Source organism: Atractosteus spatula, chromosome 3 (genome assembly GCF_055471065.1).
Source record: "Atractosteus spatula isolate fAtrSpa1 chromosome 3, fAtrSpa1.hap1, whole genome shotgun sequence".
Taxonomy (NCBI): Eukaryota; Metazoa; Chordata; class Actinopteri; order Semionotiformes; family Lepisosteidae; genus Atractosteus; species Atractosteus spatula.
Window position 1 is genome coordinate 33,987,963 of NC_142708.1, and position 19,860 is coordinate 34,007,822.

The window sequence follows — 19,860 nt, forward strand, 5'->3', positions numbered from 1 at the left end:
TGTAAATCCCGCTTCCTCGCCAGCTTTGATTGACTTCTGGGATTGAAGCGACAGCGTTTCAGCCAATAGCTGGTCTCATTTCTGATGACGCACATGACAGACGGATGTGAGAGCTCCTCCAGTGAAGGCGGGAAATTTCAGTGTAATTCATGTAGTGCAGTAGAGCAGAGGGATGTTATGGTACAGGAACAGCTATTTTGCTTTCAGTGACGAATTATAATTTAAGTGATGACGTCTTAATTGTTTATCAAGCTATTGTGTTACAAGATTCAAATTTATGTGTGCTAGCCTTATTTTGAAATAAGGAAACGGTTTTCTGGTTGAATGTTTCCTCTCAGCAGTAGAATATCTGAATTGTCTCTGATGTTAATTACGAACGTCCTTTTTTTTAATTGCATATCACATCTTATCACCGTTTATCAATCCGGGGCTATATACATAAAATAATAATTTAAATGTCTGTGCTTTACTAAGTCAAGACACACCTGTAAATGAAGTTTAAGTAGGTACAGTAGCTGCGTCAGCATGCGTAGGCTGCAAAGGAACAAGTAAAGGTTTATTCCATGCTGAAAAGAAACAACGTTTTTTGACACCTGAAGAAGGCCCCACTGCTGAATCATTGTGTTCCTTTTCTTCTCTTTTCAGCATGGAATAAACCGTTACTTGTTCCTTTGCACGCCTGTAACTGTCATGGAAAGTGACCCCTAAGCACAGGAACTGATTTTAAACTTTTCATGGGGAACTCCAAAGGGCATTCTGTCATGATTTCCCAGATGGTACCTTTGCACCATTGGATCTCGGGCACCAGGTGCCTGAACCTGTGCTTCCTTTCTTATAGCCACAATTCCAAGAGTGCTAAGAGTCCCAGAGCCACCAGTGCACCCAGTCAAGACTACATAATTGCCTGTTTTGTACTCTAGTAATTACAACATGCAATACTGCCGACTGATGCACACTGAACCCATGACACAAAATACCCATGAGGGACACACACTCTCGGAAACACATGAGCCCCATGGACCCTAGTTACCCAAACCCAATATTCCAAAGGAGCCGTCCGGTATCAGTGTTCTCCAACAACTGCTCCCGTCACTGACTTGCTGTGCTCTCTTCCGCAGACCCTACGAGAGGAGGGGCCAGCAGGGCCATTTGGCCCAGGCCTCACTTCACAGGAGAGCATCTCCTCATCCAAGGGTGCATGGTCCTCCACTTTAACCCTTTGGCTGTGTTTCTCGACTTGAGTCAAATTTGGAACTTTTACCATATGCTATGATTCTTGACTGAAGTCCACTTTGAAAAAACGTCCTCCTTTCACTGCTGAATCTACCATTCTTTTTGAGTTTCAAAATGGCTGCCTTAATATTCCCACCATGCCATTCTTTACATTAAAATATTTTTTACCCCTCTTCCCAAACAATGAGGGGGCCTCACAATGTGAAGTGGGCCTGGCCTCATCTGAGGTCACGGAGGGCTTGCCCTTCCGTATCAGAGAAGAAACTCTGTGTAGTCTTTCGGTGGTTTTAAGCATCCTCTTCAGTCCTGGCTGACCTGAACAACATCAGATGGCTGGGGGGAGGAAGACAATGCTGAGTCCTTCCTCTACCCCTGACTGCAGAGTCCCCCTCTTTTTGTGTGAGTCCCCTCCTCTCTGAAATGCTGCTCTCTGGGTCTCCCCAAAGTCTTCTGTCTCTGTCTGCTGTCTGCACTTGAAGGGGGAGGAAACAGACACTAACAGCAGCCATATCACCCTGCAACTCACAACTGGCAACCCACTGAAGCTAAGCAGGTGAACCTGGTCAGTACCTGGATGGGAGACCTCCTGGGAAAAACTAAGTTTCCTGCTGGAAGAGGTGTTAGTGGTGCCAGTAGGAGGCACTCACCCTGTGGTCCATGTGGGTCATAATGCCCCAGTATAGTGACGGGGACAGTATGCTGTAAACAGGCACTGTCCTTCGGATGAGATGTAAAACCAAGGTCCTGACTCTCTGTGGTCATTAAAAATCCCAGGGTGTTTCTTGAAAAGAGTAGGGGTGTAACCCCAGCCTCCTGGCCAAATTTCCCTTTGGCCCTTACCAATCATGGCCTCCTAATAATCCCCCTCTATGAATTGGCTACATTACTCTGCTCTCCTCCCCACTGATAGCTGATGTGTGGTGAGTGTTCTGGCACACTATGGCTCCTGTTGCATCATCCAGGTGGATGCTGCACATTGGTGGTGGTGGAGCTGTAAAGCGCTTTGAGTGGAGTGTCCAGAAAAGTGCTATATAAGTGTAAGCAATTATTATTATTATTATAAACACACTGGCCACCATATACAAACCCAAGGTCAACACAGTCCCTGACACCTGCCACCTCACACACATTTTTCACCCTGTAACATAAACCCACCCATCTCCATATACTGTATCTGCTGTAATTCCTATATCCCGTATCCTGTATTGCTTTGCGAACTTCTACTGCTTTAAATGACTTGCTTTTTACAGTTAAGTAATTCTTTTGAATAAATTATGCCTTAGATACAATAAAAAATTGTATTTTATACATGTATTATTATCTTATAAATAAAAACATTATTTCTTATAAATAAAAAAACTGTAGATATTTATGCAGCTTGGTCTGGATGAACACCAATGTTTTAATATATGTCTATGTAAAAAAGTAACGGTGATGATGAACCTTAATAGTGTCTGGAAATGGATGCACCAAGGAAGTATATACAAATTCTACCAGTCCCTAAAAGGCAATCGTTAATGTAATTAAACATTTTCTGATTTCATTATTTGGAAGTTTACATCCAATTATATAACATCAAAAAACAAACAAGACTACTCATACCGATAAATTTGAGTTTGGATTTGAGTTTCTATGACTCGAATCTCAGTAGGCAAAATAAAAATGTAACCTGTTTTGTTGAATGTGTGTTCTCTTTGATCAACAACAACAGCTTCTGCTTGTAAACAAATCTTTACAGTGTTTTTACTGCTCAGAAACGTTATTGCTCAAGTCGACTGCAGTCCATAAACAATATATTTGCTTTGTGTGTGTATTATTCCTCATCTTGATAACTGATCTTGAGAAGACAGTCATGGAGGTATAAAACATTAGGCCTTCGGTGTATAGAAGGGCACACACTAACAGGTACTGCATTTAAACTGTGATACATTGATTAGAGTACCGATTCAACAATGATATAATATCCAAAACTTCCATCTTTTCAGATTCAGAAGGTGTGTGTAAATGAAAGTGTAATAGTCAGAAAACTGTAACAGTTTTTAAAGACAAAAGATGGAGTTGAGTTTTATCCATTGTGCTTTTAGTACCGCTTCTCTTGCTTTCGATTGATTGAAATGCTCGAGAGCTCCACTTAGTGAAGTCAGCGCAAGTACAGGACTGTTGCAAGACAAGGGACAGGCGAAATCTTGCTAACACTGCAGAGCCTGCGTGGATTCCTGAACTGCAGCAGTCCGTGTGTGCGCTGGCATTACGTTTGGGCGCCTCAGTTCGCCTGGAGACCAGCTGAAGCCAGCTTTGTCACCTTGCTGTAGTGGTGTGACCTGGGTGAGTTCGGTCCATATGACCTGCCGTGTACTGGGTGCTGCAGCATAAGCAGAGATCCTACGTCATAGTCAGCCTCTTTCCCCTGAAGTCCTCCTTGGAAGAGGTACCCGTCCGGAATCTGCAGAGGCCGACCCTGATATTCGGGAGATATTCGCCAAAATGGTAAGCCGTTTGCTTATAAATGTATGAGCAGTCCAGAAATAGATGAGAATTCATTCGTAACTGCATATCTTGAATGTAATATCGGCTTATTCTCCCGTTTTAAAGACGCAGAAAGAGGTTTATTTCAGATCACGTAGTGGATCAAAACTACCTGTTATTTATCTGATAACGCGAATACTAGACTTTTTGACATGATATAAAATTAGTATTGTCTGAAGTATCGGAATTAAAAACCTTTTGCAATTTAACGCTGATCTAAAATTAAAACGGCTCGGTTAAAATATTTCAGGAAATGTGAGAGCACTGTAGTCTTGTGTTATGGAGTCGCCTGAGCATGTCCACCTTTCATGTTTGGTCATGTTTATCAAAACACACTCACAGTCTCTGTTGTGCGCATATTGCTCCAAGATGACCATTTACTATCGACTCCTTTCAGTTCTTTAACATCAAATGTTAAATGTTTTAGGCTTTCGCTTTTTGTGCTTCCCCTATCCCCATCCGGAGAGGGGTATAGAGAAATGGGAATAGCGTTACCCCCTGTTTATAAATAGTGAGGGCCCGCCCACTTGTACTTCGCTGGGCGTTCACCTATCGGGCTTTAATTTGCATAATATCAGACGTCAGTGGGGTTGGCAAAATTTTGTAGAAACGCACCATCCCGATGTCAAATCGCCGCTTTACGTTGTGTTTTATTTTGGCACTGCGTTCCGCTGGGTTGTTAAAGGCTGGGTTTCCTGGATGGAAAGCGCTGGCTGCCTGCGTGCAGCCTGTGTGTCGTGTGGGCGGCGGTAATGCGGCAGACACAAGAAACGGGGAAGGCCCCCCCTCCATGCACAGGTTAAACCAGATCTGCAAGGCCAGCCTCACGCTTTGTGTAAACTAAGCGAAGAGTTCTTAACGCATTACACTAATATGACAGCAATTCATGAAAAATCTGAACCGAATCGGTACCTATTAATAAATAACGACTGACGCCCGATTATTAATTTATCAATATCATAAATTATAATTAGAATAAGCTAAATTTAAGGTGATTCAAATAATATTAAAGCATCCTTGATGTATTTTTATCATGAGCATCCAAGAGTGAATTAACTGTCACCCCTAATAAGACATGAAAACCGACGATTTTATAATCGTTAATTCCGATAATTAAAAAATGAAGTCGATAAGTGTAAATTATTATTAAACTCATTTATTAGGGAACAGATATGCATTAAAGGCTGCAAACAGCATAACATTAAAGATTAGGTTATTTTGGAAAGTACCTTTAACTGGAGGCTATAAACACATCGAAAGAAGACAAAAATAAGAACTGTTAAGTTGCTCCTAATAACTTTATTTATCTAATTATTTAAGCAAACATGAATGTGTTGTTTAAAATATGCACATCATCATTCCTGAGTTAAATTGAAACAAAACATATGGCACCAATCAAAACTTGTCAACTCATGATTTACAGTGATAGATTGGTCAGGTTAATTGCTTTTTTTACGTTAGTGTATTTGTTAGTCATTCCATACTTTTATTCCTTGAAACCCACTAGCAGCCCAGAGTCCATCTTGGAAATAAAGGTGGAAGGACTACACACTGGATGGGATTTCAATCCATTGTAAAGCTCACACACACAATTCAGAGATAGCAGTTAACCTTGCCAGCAGCTCTTTGGGAGGTGGGAGGAGATCAGAGAAAACCTGCTCATAGAACATGTCAACATGCAAACTCCACCCAGAAGGTGTCTCAGAATTGAATCAAGCTTGTGATCCTATAGCCATCAGGCAAAATTGCTAACTTAAGAACATAAGAAAGAAAGGAGGCATTTGGCCCATTTGATCCATTTGGTAGTTAAAAGCTTATTGATCCAAGAACCTCATCCAGCTGGGAAGCTTGTTCCATATGCCCACAAAAGCTATGGGTAAAGATATGCTATGCCTCTTATCCTTGGTTTTAAATACACATACACATAGTTTCAGTTTGTGTCTTCTTGTTCGTGTTGGACTGTTCATTCTCAACTGACGCATGGATCTTTCTGTTTTTCACTTATCGTTTTTTAGAATGTAGTAATGGCTGTATTAGTAAATCCCATGCACTGTTCTTGACATTCTTAACCCTAATTTGTAACTGCTGTATTTGAAAATGTTAATTGGGCAATTTTAATTTTCACCTTTTAGGATTGTACCATGTATATTTTTGTTTGAAAACTAAAGAAGAATTCACAGAGTTTCTAAGCTGAATGAACAATTGACATTTCTGGGGATGAAATCACACTATTGACATTGACTTATTCAGAAAGGAGCACAATACAAATGATTTTTAAACATGGATAAACATATTCTACAAAGTTTGTTTTATATTAAACAAGCGTAAGATATTTTAAAATATTCATTGATCATTCTGGTTATCATTGAACTTTTTAGAGGCACAATAGCTACAGTTTTAATTAAATGCATGTTGAACAATCTATTATGGCTGGAGGCATATTGAAACACTATCTGTTGAATTGGGGTCAGTATAAAGTATTTGTCAAATGTATGGGCCAATATTTTTTTTCTTGTTAGGTGAACTTCACTGTAGACCAGATCCGGGCAATCATGGACAAGAAGTCCAACATCAGGAACATGTCCGTGATTGCACACGTAGATCATGGAAAGTCAACCCTGACAGACTCTTTAGTGTGCAAAGCAGGAATTATTGCCTCTGCAAGGGCTGGGGAGACCAGATTCACAGACACAAGGAAAGACGAACAGGAAAGATGCATCACCATCAAGTCAACGTAAGTATTTCTCAGGTAATTAATACTGAATCTTCTACTCTAAGTCAATGACAGATATAATGATCTTGTTTTTTTTTACATTTTCCTATTTTTTTTTACTTTTTACCAATTTGTGTAGAAAACAAAATGTTTTGTTATGTATGCTCCTGTTGAGTCCAACATATCTCATGTAACAGTTACTGAAGAACTGGAAAAGCGTCCGTAGAAGTTTAACAATAAATATCTTAATAAAATAGATGTCAGTAATTTGCTTCTTTACTTCCCTCAAGACTTTGTTATAATGTGCAGTGTTGCTCTGAGTTCTACTTTCTGAAGATAAATGGTAATAGATTGGCAATTCACTGGTAACAAAGCAAGAAACAGCAGGCTAATAAAGTACTGTCCCAGATACAACGTGAAAGGGTTCAAATGATCTCATCTGTCCATCAGTTTTAGTGACAATCTGATACCCTTTTTCTTCCACGGCCACAACCATATTTGAAGAGAACTAGAAAAGCCTCAGATCGGCTGCCTCTTTCTTTCTGTAAATGCACAGAGACAAAGTAATGTTTTCTCTGACCGTGTTTCAGTTGCGCCACTCCCTGTGGATGAGAAATAGTCCAGGAAAAGTTATTAACTAAAAGCTGCTGAAAAGAACAAAAACTAAAGGACTGCCAGTTTTTTGTTCATTGTAATTTATAGTTTATAGAAACCTTTTAAAACATGGTTTAATTCACATGTATAAGCTAAAAAACCATTAAGCAACTGCAAACAAAAATAAAAAACACATGGAAAACATCTTTTACAGCAGCCTGCCTACCGTAACATAGTTTATTTCCCAATAGATAATCATTTGGCAAAGCAAGCTAAGTATATAAGGGAATTTATTTTTAATTAGTACTATTAAATTAATAAAAAAAAACAAGCAGTATTAATATTAATAAATCAATGGCAATTGACCACATGATGTTTAGGATAAAAGTATACCTGGTCAGGCCTACTAATGGCAGAGTTTTGCCAAAAAGCTGCCACTTCATGGCTAACTCTTCACAAAAAAGACTTTTCCTTTCTGAGGTGGCATAGGATTTTTTAATATGTGTATGGAAGAGTAGTTTCTCTGATTTGTGCCTCTCTTCTGTAAAATTTCCATCGTAGTATACAGTATCTTCTTTTTTTTTCTTATAACCCAAGTAAATATATTTGCTTAACCTTTCTTTTATATGTTGCCTTCCTTACAGAGCTATTTCTCTGTACTATGAGCTCAGTGACAATGACTTGGCCTTCATCAAACAGTGCAAAGATGGCTCTGGTTTCCTCATTAACCTGATTGACTCTCCTGGTCACGTTGATTTCTCCTCCGAAGTGACTGCTGCTCTGCGTGTCACTGATGGTGCACTTGTAGTTGTAGATTGTGTTTCAGGTATGGCATTGCTGAAGTTAAAATGTTATCTTCTAGATTCACTAGTTGTCACGGAAAGCATTTTTACTGCACCTGCCAAGAAATACAAATATTTGTACACATCGTCAGTCCTTGCAAAACTGATTGAATATTGTTTAGGATTTGAAAATACTTGTAGAGTTACTTCATTACTTCCTTGTTAACTTATCTAAAATATTCCTGCAAATCACAATAGATTTTTGTAACTCTGAATGTTTAGGAATTCTGAACCCAGACTAGGCTTGCAAATTTTTGTTTGATGTGTAATAGTATCACTGTCTGTTTCTGGAGATCATTTTGTGGAGAACTGGAACTTGAGAATATGGCTGGGTGGACTGATTCACTGTCATTTATAGCTAACATTTGGACTTTTGTAAGAAACTCATTAATATTAATATTAAATCTTTTAATGCCTTCTTAAAATATATTGAGAAGCATTAAAAACACCACAAATGCTATTGTTTCCAATATTAATTAGATGGAATTTTAATGATTCTCAAAATATTTGAGGTGGTTTTCTTTTACAAAATTAAACATTATCCATGGAATGGTTTAATGACACCTGCTGAATCCTATTTAATATATTAGTGGCTTAGCTAAGGGAAGTATGGATCACATGGTATTTAATTGTGTTTACCAAGGCAACATTAGATTTTTTATAAGATTTTCTTGATATAGAAAGTATTTGCCTGTACTACAGGTGATGGAGTATAATGTCTACTACTCAATACTTATTTCATAAGAGTCAATTTAATTTTGTTTTTAGTGCAGCTTTGTAGTGTTTTTTGCACAGCATATTGTTATATGTAATATAATATTTAAAATATTAAATATCAATGTTATTATATTTAACAATATGAAGTATCAGTGTTATTATATTTAATAATAACAAACTTATTAATTTGATATTCCTCTTGTTAGAAGTTCAAACCTTCTGCTTCTGCTAATAAACATGCACATCGTGTAGCTAGACATTCAGGTTCAACCAAGGAAAACAAAAAGCCCAGCATTTAAGAAAATCCTACATGACTCATACGTTTCCCTATTTTAAATTTTTTTTTGGATGATATTTTGTACAAGGGTGGCATGGTGGCTTGACCTAGGGCACTGCTGCCCTATGGCTACTGTGTCCTGGGTTCAATTACAGGTACACACGTTCTTCCTGAGGTTTTTGATTGATGCTACAATTTCTTCCCACAGTCTGAAGACAGCCCTTATTAGCTGATGTCTCTAAATTGTCCTCCCTATATGTCCTTTTTCTCTTGGTCTTGGCTCTAGCTCACCGCCATCTTTAACAATAACTGGACAGATTTTGTACATGCAGAATATATCCACTTACATTACGCGTACAGAGAACTGTCTCAAAGACAGCGGCTGAATCCATTCCTTTTTCACATGACTTACCTTAGCTTTACCATTATAAATACTTTTGAATGAGAGATAAATAACAGATTATTTCCCATCCATCCATTTTTTAACCCCTTCTTCCAATTCAGGGGATCCTATCTTGGCAAGCAACAGGTGCGAGGCAGGCTACACCCTGGACATGACGCCAGTCTACTGTAGGGCAGACACATCCATAGACACCTAGGGCCAAATTTCCCAGAGGCGAATTAACCTACCAGTATGTTGTTGGTTTTTAGATGCAAACGGGGAGAACGTACAATCTCCACATTTATAGCAGCCCAGGTCTGAAATTGAACCCAGGGCCCCAGCACCGCGAGGCAGCAATATTAAGCACTGCGCCCCCATGCTGCCCACAGATTATCTTCATTAGAGATAAATTTTGGATTCTAAAGGTCATCCAGCAAAAAACCCACTGTAGTTCTTCTGTGCATGGGGGATGGCCTGTTGGGACCAGGTCTGAAGCAGAGTGAAGGGTGAGCTGAAGGACGATGTGTTGCACAGGTGTGTGCGTGCAAACGGAGACGGTGCTGCGGCAGGCCATCGCCGAGCGGATCAAGCCCGTGCTGATGATGAACAAGATGGACCGTGCCCTGCTGGAGCTGCAGCTGGAACCCGACGAGCTCTACCTGACCTTCCAGCGCATCGTGGAGAACGTCAACGTCATCATCTCCACGTACGGAGAGGGGGAGAGTGGGCCCATGGGCAACATCATGGTAAATGAAAGCCAAGCACTTACAGAAGGATACTGTGTTTAACAAGAATGTCAGATCATCCACTGTTACCATTCAGGCAGTGGAATCTTGGCGCCTTTGAGACCAGTCATGTGTTTTTATTGGTTCTGTGTGAAATTTAGGTGGATCCAGTCATCGGCACAGTTGGTTTTGGATCAGGACTTCACGGCTGGGCCTTTACCCTGAAGCAGTTTGCCGAGATGTATGTTGCCAAATTCACCGCTAAAGGTGAGAAGGCACAGCTGCCCCCTAGCGAGCGGGCCAAGAAAGTGGAGGACATGATGAAGAAGCTCTGGGGAGAAAAGTGAGTGTCTTTACCATCCGTGTGTAAAGACCAGATAACAAAGCAAGTCCAGTTCTGTGTAATACTTCTGAAGGAGGAGGTCTAGATTATACTGTATTACCTCATTGTGTGCCTGCAAAGAATTTCTCTTTTGCTGTGAAAATGTTGGTTAGACACTTTGTGTTTTCTTATGAAAAAAACAGAAACCTGGGGCATCTTGGACTCCAAATACAGCTGCAATTAAATAATTGAATATCACTCGTCATTAATTGATGTTCCTTGTTCCAGATACTTTGATCCTGCAGCAGGTAAATTTAGCAAGACAGCCACCAATGCTGAAGGAAAGAAACTGCCTCGCACTTTCTGCCAGCTTGTCTTAGATCCCATCTTCAAGGTACTTAGGACTTCTTTTTATCCCCTGTCGCCATGCTGTACAGCTTCATGAATCTGCTTAAGGACGCTGTGAGAAAGAAAGTTTAAAAAAGTGGAAAATAGCTATGGACATGTGGGCTTGTATTAAGTTTATTATTGTTTTTAATAGTATAATATTTCTAATAACTATTTTTATACAGTATTTAATTATCAGATATTGCTAGCATTTCTTAATTACCCTGCTTAGGCTGACAGTTCAAAACATACAGTATGAGTGAAAACTCCTTAAAGATGAAATGTGTTAAAATGTGTTTTTTTTTACGTGCAGCACTCTGTTTGTTTGTACATATTAATATAAATTAGTTTTAAGCAGTAACAGAAAGTTCCTTTATTTTTTTTTAAATATTAGTTTTCTTTAATAACATACAGGTCTTTGATGCCATCATGAACTTCAAGAAAGAAGAAACAACAAAGATGATTGAGAAATTGGATATCAAGTTGGATTCAGAAGACAAAGAAAAGGAGGGTAAACCATTGCTGAAGGTATCTATCTCTGTTTAATCTTTAATGATATATTAATTATTCAAAAATACTGTCAGATTTTGGTTGAATTATTATTGGTAGTAATCTATACTTTGAATGCTTCTCCTTAAAGCATTGAGTCAGCACTGTGTTATTGTTTTGTTTTGGTGTTGTTATGGGCTGCACGGTGGCCTGGTGGTTAGCATTGCTGCTTCAAAGTGCGGGGGTCCTGGGTTCAGACCTGGGATGCTATCTGTGTTGAGTTTGTAAGTGTTTCCCCATGTTCGCGTTGGTTTCCTCCTACAGTCGCAGGTTAATCGGTCTCAGGGAAAATTGCTTGCCCATTGCTTGCCGGGATAGGCTTCAGCTCCCCTGTGACCCCTGTGAATTGGAAGACGTGGATGAATGTTATTCAGAATTGTTAGCCAGGGTTCAGGTGCTCAATACCGCCTCATGTTCTTTCTGAGACACTAACTGTGCCATGCCATTTGCCTGCTGTGCTGTTCAGGCAGTGATGCGGCGCTGGCTGCCTGCTGGAGATGCCCTGCTCCAGATGATCACCATTCACCTGCCCTCCCCAGTGACAGCTCAGAAGTACCGCTGTGAGCTGCTGTATGAGGGCCCACCTGATGATGAGGCTGCCATGGGTGAGTAAATATAGCCCATGCAAATGCAGAAGCACTTACACTCAGGGTTATAGTGTGTATAGCAAGCAGCTGCTATGAACCATGGAAATGCATATTAATTATCTGTCATTGTTTCACAACACTGGAAGGTTCAAGCACTTTTTGTATATATAGAGTTCAAGTTAGCAGCCACAAAAAACTGTTTTGCCCTTCAAGTGGACTCTTGAGTGGGACAAAGCTAACTTTGACCAATGGAAAAGGCATTGTCTTAAAAGACATGCTCTTCAGGGTTATGATGTTATTTAAAAGCAAGAAGTGTTGGATAAACATACATAAATATTGCTTACACACGTTCTGTTTATTAGGATATCTTATTCAATTAAATGTATTGTACAAACTGAACTAAGAAACCATGATATTTGGTATGTATGATAATATAAATGGGGCTAGGGGAAACTCATTCCTCTATAGTACAATAACTATATACAGAGGGAACACTGTTGCTTAGATTTATGCAGGCTATATGCTCAAATGAGGCCTGTTACATATTCACAAAACTCACTCTTCTCCAGTGCTCTCCCACATTGGTCTCGGTTATCTTAAAACACTCTTCCTTCTTCGCTTGTGAGGTGCCATCCATCAGAGAACATAAGCAAAAGCTTAACTGATATTAGGGAGTTCTTTTGCACTGATAAACTAAAGACCACTGTAACTGACTTATAGTAGTCCTGTTTAGTCCTGCTTTGCTGGTCCAGTTTCATTCCCTGCCATGGGACACACTGCCTGGATTTGAATCAGGCAACGGGACTCATGCTCTAGCCTGGACTGAAGATGTTACCAGATGATCACTATTTTTATCTTCAATATATCTTCATGGTAGTGTTCTACTTAGAAGAAAACTGATATTAAAATCAACATCTTTTTTTGTGGTACAAATCCATATACAGTATGTCAAAAGTTCTCAATTAAAAACGCAGCCTTTTATGACAGTTATTTATAATATACTTCACAGGATTTAGGTGCCCTCCCTTTGCTTGCAGAAAAGTACAGAATGATGTATTAGGAACTGAATAGCTCATTGTTGAATGTCTTGACTCCATTTTACGTAGACAAACATACAACCAGCAGTTTTTATTCATAACATCTTAGGTATGAATATGGGAAGTAAAGAAAAAGAATTGGCACATGGAATCTGAATGTTTGTAGTGTGACATTAATAGTGCTCATTACTGAGGGCTAAAAATACATGCTTATTTTAGCTGACTCTGCCAGATCAGTTTTGCGTGCATAAATGATTTCTATATTTAATACTTTAATGTTGCTACCCAAAGAGTTTGAACAGCAAACAGCAAACATTTAATTTCACCAACGCTAGACTGCCATGTTAGTTGAAAATGCTGTTTATTTGTCTTAGTAAAGACACCACATGGTGCTCTCTTAGGCTTAATGATTGCTGTCATTATGAAGATGAATATTTGTAGATCTAGTCTAAAGACCAAGCCTAATGTTTTTGTTCAGGTATCAAGAATTGTGATCCAAAGGCTCCTCTAATGATGTACATCTCCAAGATGGTACCCACCACTGACAAAGGCCGTTTTTACGCCTTTGGTCGGGTCTTCTCTGGTGTGGTTGCCACTGGCCAGAAGGTGCGCCTCATGGGTCCAAACTACACACCTGGCAAAAAGGAAGATCTGTATATAAAACCTATCCAAAGGTGAGCAAATTATTTTTTCCGTGCAAATAATTAATTGAAGTTCTAGCCCTTTCCACTTTTGTAAAATCTTTAAAAAGCAGTTTTAAAAATGGATGGATATTTTACTGGTAATTTTGCCCATGATTGATTTCTTAAATTTATTGTTATCCGTCCATGTATTCATCCGTCCATTTTCCTATAAACCCTGGATGGGACGCCAGTCCACCGCAGGGCACACACAGACACAAACACACAAAATCATACGAGGACTAAGTGTACAGAAGCCAATTAACTTACCAATATGTCTTCGTACTGTGGAAGGAAATCTATTTGAACACAGGGAGAACATACAAACTCCACACAGATAGCACCCCAAGAATTCAACCCAGGGCCCCAGTGCTGTGAGGCAGCAATGCTAATCACTTTGCCAATGCACCACACATTTATTTTCATTTAGATCCCAAATATAATTCTTTACAGTCACATTTATATTTGGCATCTCCACAACTAATGACACTGAGCACCACATATTTAAACAGCACAAGAGCAAATATGTATCCCAGAACTTCATTACTGCCAAACATGGAACTTTAGTTAAAATATTCCACTTGTAAATGCTGATTATTTTCTTTCTTCTATACTGTATATAACACTATAAATCAGCTCTTGAAGACCACAATGAAGCCCTTAAAAGCAAAACAGTTAATTGTAACATAATGAAGTTTTACTTTGTCCTGCGCACAGAACCATCCTGATGATGGGGCGTTATGTGGAGCCCATCGAGGATGTGCCCTGTGGAAACATTGTGGGCCTGGTGGGGGTTGACCAGTTCCTGGTGAAGACTGGCACCATCTCCACTTTTGAGCACGCTCACAACATGCGTGTGATGAAGTTCAGTGTCAGCCCCGTGGTGCGTGTCGCTGTGGAGGCCAAGAACCCGGCCGACCTGCCCAAACTGGTGGAGGGCCTCAAACGTCTTGCCAAGTCTGACCCCATGGTTCAGGTATTTTACATGGCCATTACGAGACAAAAAAAAACATATACAATTATAATCTATTTAACATATTTACAAGTATGTTAATTATAAGATAAGATCAGATCACTTTATTAGCCATATACAATTTCTTGGATTAGGAATTTGTCTTTTCACATACCCCAACTTGCTCTCCATGAGACACAAAGACAGGGATAGAAGCTTGGGGTCAGAGCGCAGGGTCATTTATACGGCGCCCCTGGAGCAGCTGTGGTTAAGGGGCATAACATAGTAGGATTCTTCTGCCAGCCACGAGATATGAACCGGCAATGTTCCACCCACAGGCGCAGATCTTAGCCAGAGCCACCCCATGTACACCACATGCATGTACACAAAAATGTATGTTATATGTATAAATTGTAGACATAAAATTACATATTTACAGATGTAAGTTTATAAATATATAAATATGTTTGTTTATGTATTTAATTATCATTTAATTAATATAAAAAATGAAATTAAAACAGCATTTTAAAAGAAGCTGAAAATGTCGAAAGTAAGAACGAACCCTTTGGTGGTTTGCTACTTTAGTTTCAAGAACATGGCTGGGTAGCTTGCTCCTTTCTCCCATAATCTTTTGCGTAAAGAAGTTGCTTTTGTTCTTTAATGCCCAGTTGACTTTGTTAGTGCCTTTGATGATTTGTATTGGATCTCCTCCCCTTCTCTGTTCATGACTAAAAAGGTTCAGTTCCTATTTCTTGTCAGTGTGGGAGTTTCCCTTAAGACTGTAAAATACATCATAAACAGTTGTTCCTACACTTGCATACCATATGTGTGAAGATTATTTTATAAATCTGGTTATTTTGGCTGGTAAAGAAAACTGTTAGAACTTAATCTTAGAACTTCGAAAGAAAAGGCAAATCTTACAGGGAACACAGATTACACCGAATTTCAATAATTCATAGTAAATTAATAATTCTAACATTCAAGGCTTTTTTAATTTTAGACCTTTGTTCATAACTAATTTAAATTGTATTATTTTTCTGTCCAACGGTTACATTTTGTAGTATTGCAGCTGGGAGCTGTAGTGAACTATAGAACTGCTTTCTTTATATATTTTTTTTTAATAAGAGGCTTTTAAACGGCTGTTTTCATGGTGAATCACTGCCTTGAAATTAAACATGAGGCTCTTAGCTGTTAAAACCACTAGTTTAAATGTTTCACCAAGGCTTCAGTTTTAATCAGTAGAATTATTTGAATATGAACAAGTATCAACAACCCCTTCATATATTTGATACATGACTGTCTGGAAAACTGAAAATGATTCATTCAGTTCATTCATTTTTTTAACAAATAATAGCCAGTTACACATATTCTCATAGCTGATGTAAGTTTGAGCTAACCATGAGAAAATATTGAGATGTCTGTGTACACCTGAGTATATTATTCTCTTTGCTAGGTCAAAGTCTTCTTTTCTGTTCTTTGAAATCCCTTTCCTTACTTTGACAGTGTATAATTGAAGAGTCTGGGGAGCACATTGTAGCTGGAGCTGGGGAGCTGCACTTGGAAATTTGCCTTAAAGACTTAGAGGAAGATCATGCCTGCATTCCCATTAAGGTGAGGACTGTGGTGCAGGCAAAGTATCTGTGTGTCTTACAAAAGTCAATTATCTGTTGATGAATAGGAGGTACAGGCTATAGCTCTTCAGAGGCTTATTTACCTAATTCGTCAAATTATACTGAGGCAGAAGACATATCACAGGAGGAAAGCTTTCCTACAAAAGCTTCTATAAGAAACATGCTATACTGCTTATTTAGGTGTTGGTATGTGATGAAGGTGATGTACTGTTAAGTGCTGATAAATGTTTTATGTTATTGTGGTTCTCCTCTAGCAATCAAACACATGTGTTATACTTAAATCTTTCATGTCTTAACAGAAATCTGACCCTGTGGTGTCTTATCGCGAAACAGTCAGCGATGAGTCCAATCAAGTCTGCCTGTCCAAGTCTCCCAACAAGCACAACCGTCTCTACATGAAAGCTAGGCCCTTCCCAGATGGGTTGGCTGAGGATGTTGACAAGGGGGACGTGACTGCGCGCCAGGAGATGAAACAACGAGCCCGCTACCTGGCAGAGAAGTACGAGTGGGACGTAGCTGAAGCCCGCAAGATCTGGTGCTTTGGACCCGATGGCACTGGGCCCAACATCCTGGTGGACGTAACCAAGGGAGTGCAGTACCTGAATGAAATCAAGGACAGCGTTGTTGCTGGTTTTCAGTGGGCAACCAAGGAGGTGTGTATTAATGAATTTCTGTTTAATGTTAATGGTGACAGGAGCTTCCCAAGTGGCTCAACAGTAACGGCGGTTACTCAGCACACAGGTTGAGCCTTTGGCCACAGATGTTGCTCGTTTTAATCAGGGTCATGTCGAGAGCTGACTGTAAATGTGACTTCCTGGTAGATAAATGGTAGATTAGCATGAGGGTAGGACTGGTGTTAGCCTGGTTCTACCAATAAATGGTTTTGATGTGACTTGCTGGAGAAACATATCTGCTGGTCCTCTTGTGCTGTGTGTGAAGAACTGGAGGGGGGGCACTTCTGCCCTTCCTCTATTATTCAGTTTCTGTCTTCCAATTTAATCCCTATCCACACTGACACTCACATCTAAAGTTTTGAGTTCCCTGCACCTCCCTCCTCCTCCTTTCTTTTCGTGTTGCCTTTGCATTAAGGTTCCCTCTTGGGGGGGTAAGTGAAGCTCACTTCCCTGACCTCTGGTTGGCAGAGCCCTTCTGGGGAGGTTCTCACAGCGCGAGTCGTGAGGTGGAGACCCCTGGCAAACTTTCAGATTTTTCTCTCCTCAGTCCCCTGAGGGCCAAGCCCACTCATGAGGCCTCCCACAGTGACTCTCAGTGAGTCAAGAAAATTCTTTCTCTTCATTTTCCACCACTAGGACAGAGCCTCTCAAAATGACTCTGAGTCGGGGGTTCTTTCTCTTCCTTTTCTGTCCCCCGCGGGCCAAGTTCCCCAGTCGTGAAGCAGCTCCTCTCAAGTGATTCTTGGCGAGTCAGGGGTGTTTGTGTTTTCAGGTCCTGGAGGCTGCTAAGCCAGCAAAACCCCCAAAGACCACTAAAGTTCCCAGCGTGGTCCAGGTGCTTCTTTTCATACTTAACCAACTGCTGCTTTTCCCTGTGAACAACCTGTCTGTCTATCTATCTTTTAACAAAGATACAGCTTACAAGTCAATATGTGGACTACATTTTCTTTAAAAATGTGCTAAAAAATAATCTACTTGGGAAAGAAAGGTACAATGTCGATAAAACGGACCTGATACTAACTCCAGAGCAAGGTAAATTAGTATCCTGCAAAACCTGACGCAGAAGGTGGATATCCATCGGGCAAACCCAGTCTCTTTTTCCAAATGAAAGAAAAGTAATGGTAATAAAGAAATCACATTCCTTATTTAAAAATATCTTCATGAATTGCTTTTTTAAAATGTGTATTAAACAGAACTGTGTCTTGGGAGGGGTGTAAAAGTCTTGGCACTGCTGTCCTACAGGGTGCCCTCTGCGAGGAGAACATGCGTGCTGTACGCTTTGACATCCATGATGTCACTCTCCATGCTGACGCCATTCACCGCGGAGGGGGCCAGATCATCCCCACAGCTCGCAGAGTCCTATATGCCTCAGTACTGACAGCACAGCCCAGGATGATGGAGCCCATCTACCTGGTGGAAATCCAGGTAACCGGATTACACTTGTGGCCTTTTGTCCAAGACTTATTTTGTTTTCAGGGAGCCAGGTTTTTTTTTCAGGTAACATCACAGAGTTCATCACACATCAGAGATGTTAAATATGGCAAGACTGAAAGACATTGTTTTCTTTTAGAGACAGCTTAGTTCAAAAAGCTTAAGCAGACAGCTCAGCAACAATGTGGACATCTCACATCACACAGTTGGTAGCGTGAATGCCATGCATTTGGGCTCACCAAATGAAGAGCTGAATCTATGGTTCAAAATTGACAGGGTAGCAACAAAAAACTCGTTCTTTTCAATGAAAAACAGCCAGCTTCACGTGTACGATTCATGTGTATGGAAGTCTTAAAAGTCTGTTGTATGTATATATATGTTAGGTGAACATGGACTTTCGTTTGCTCTGAAAATAAATACCTTGAACCAGAGAGCTCATACTTTTCTGAAGAATGCCCCATGAGTGCTTTATGAAATAGTATAGTTTTGTGATGCATATTAAACTTTATTCTTTCTTGTGTGCACTAGCACTTACAGAGCTCCAAAAGGAAGAGGCAGGATGTAATCTAAATTACTGGCTTAATAAACTCCATGTAATATGAAACACGTACGGAACAGAACAAGCAATGACTTAATGCAATATTTTTTACCTCATTTGTAGTGTCCAGAGCACGTAGTGGGTGGCATCTATGGTGTCCTAAACAGAAAAAGAGGTCATGTATTTGAAGAGTCTCAAGTTGCAGGAACACCAATATTTGTCGTTAAAGCTTACCTTCCTGTAAACGAATCGTTCGGTAAGTGGGCCTCATCTTCTTTGGCAATAGTTCACAGTTTGCACACTGAAAATGTTTCACTTAACAGAAACTGAAGTCTTTAATATACCATTTAAAACCTTTCTAGCATTTTGATGTATGTTTACAAAATAGAGCTAACCGATGGAGTATGAGAATGAAAAAGTAACTGTTTGTATAAAACAGGTTTTACAGCAGACCTGAGGTCCAATACTGGTGGCCAGGCCTTCCCGCAGTGCGTCTTTGACCACTGGCAGATCCTCCCAGGGGACCCCTTTGATGACAACAGCCGTCCAAGTCAGGTTGTGGCAGAAACCCGCAAGCGCAAAGGCCTGAAAGAGGGAATCCCTGCTCTGGACAACTTCCTTGATAAACTTTAATCCATCACGATGCTTCTGTGTTTTAGGCCATGACCGCATCTCAGAAGACAAGAATATACACTGCAGAGTAACAACGCATTTCAATAAAATCATTAAGGCTACAGCTTTGTTAAAACTAGTGTTTTGAAACCACATTAAAACTATGAAATAAAAGTGTAATTATTGAAAATGTCATTTTGTACAACTGTTGAAAAATGTTTCAGGAATTTAACACGTTCTATAGTTAGCTTTCTGTTTTTAAAGCCAGACCACTTGACAAAAGCTAGATGTTAACTGATGATAAACTGTTCAAACAGGCCTAAATTTCTTTATTGAAGTTCTAGCTTCAAAGTTACCAAAGAGATTTACTTTGAAAGCACAATTTTTGTGCAAGGCAATGGCCAATTTTAAGATGTTTGATCCCTCCTAAGCTGGGTCTCTATTGTCTATA

The 19,860-nt window shown here is 39.8% G+C and overlaps 1 protein-coding gene across 1 annotated transcript; it reads left to right on the forward strand.

Annotated features, from left to right (window-relative positions):
• The first annotated feature begins 3,365 nt into the window (after positions 1-3,365).
• On the forward strand, positions 3,366-19,599 carry eef2l2 (eukaryotic translation elongation factor 2, like 2). The gene is made up of 15 exons (XM_088910927.1): positions 3,366-3,720; positions 6,279-6,493; positions 7,711-7,892; positions 9,819-10,030; positions 10,171-10,352; positions 10,620-10,725; positions 11,133-11,246; positions 11,734-11,872; positions 13,370-13,565; positions 14,289-14,547; positions 16,027-16,134; positions 16,454-16,807; positions 18,071-18,253; positions 18,921-19,053; positions 19,237-19,599. The coding sequence occupies exons 1-15, from the start codon at positions 3,718-3,720 to the stop codon at positions 19,428-19,430; spliced, it is 2,580 nt and encodes an 859-aa protein (XP_088767053.1). The 5' UTR covers positions 3,366-3,717; the 3' UTR covers positions 19,431-19,599.
• Positions 19,600-19,860: the final 261 nt, after the last annotated feature.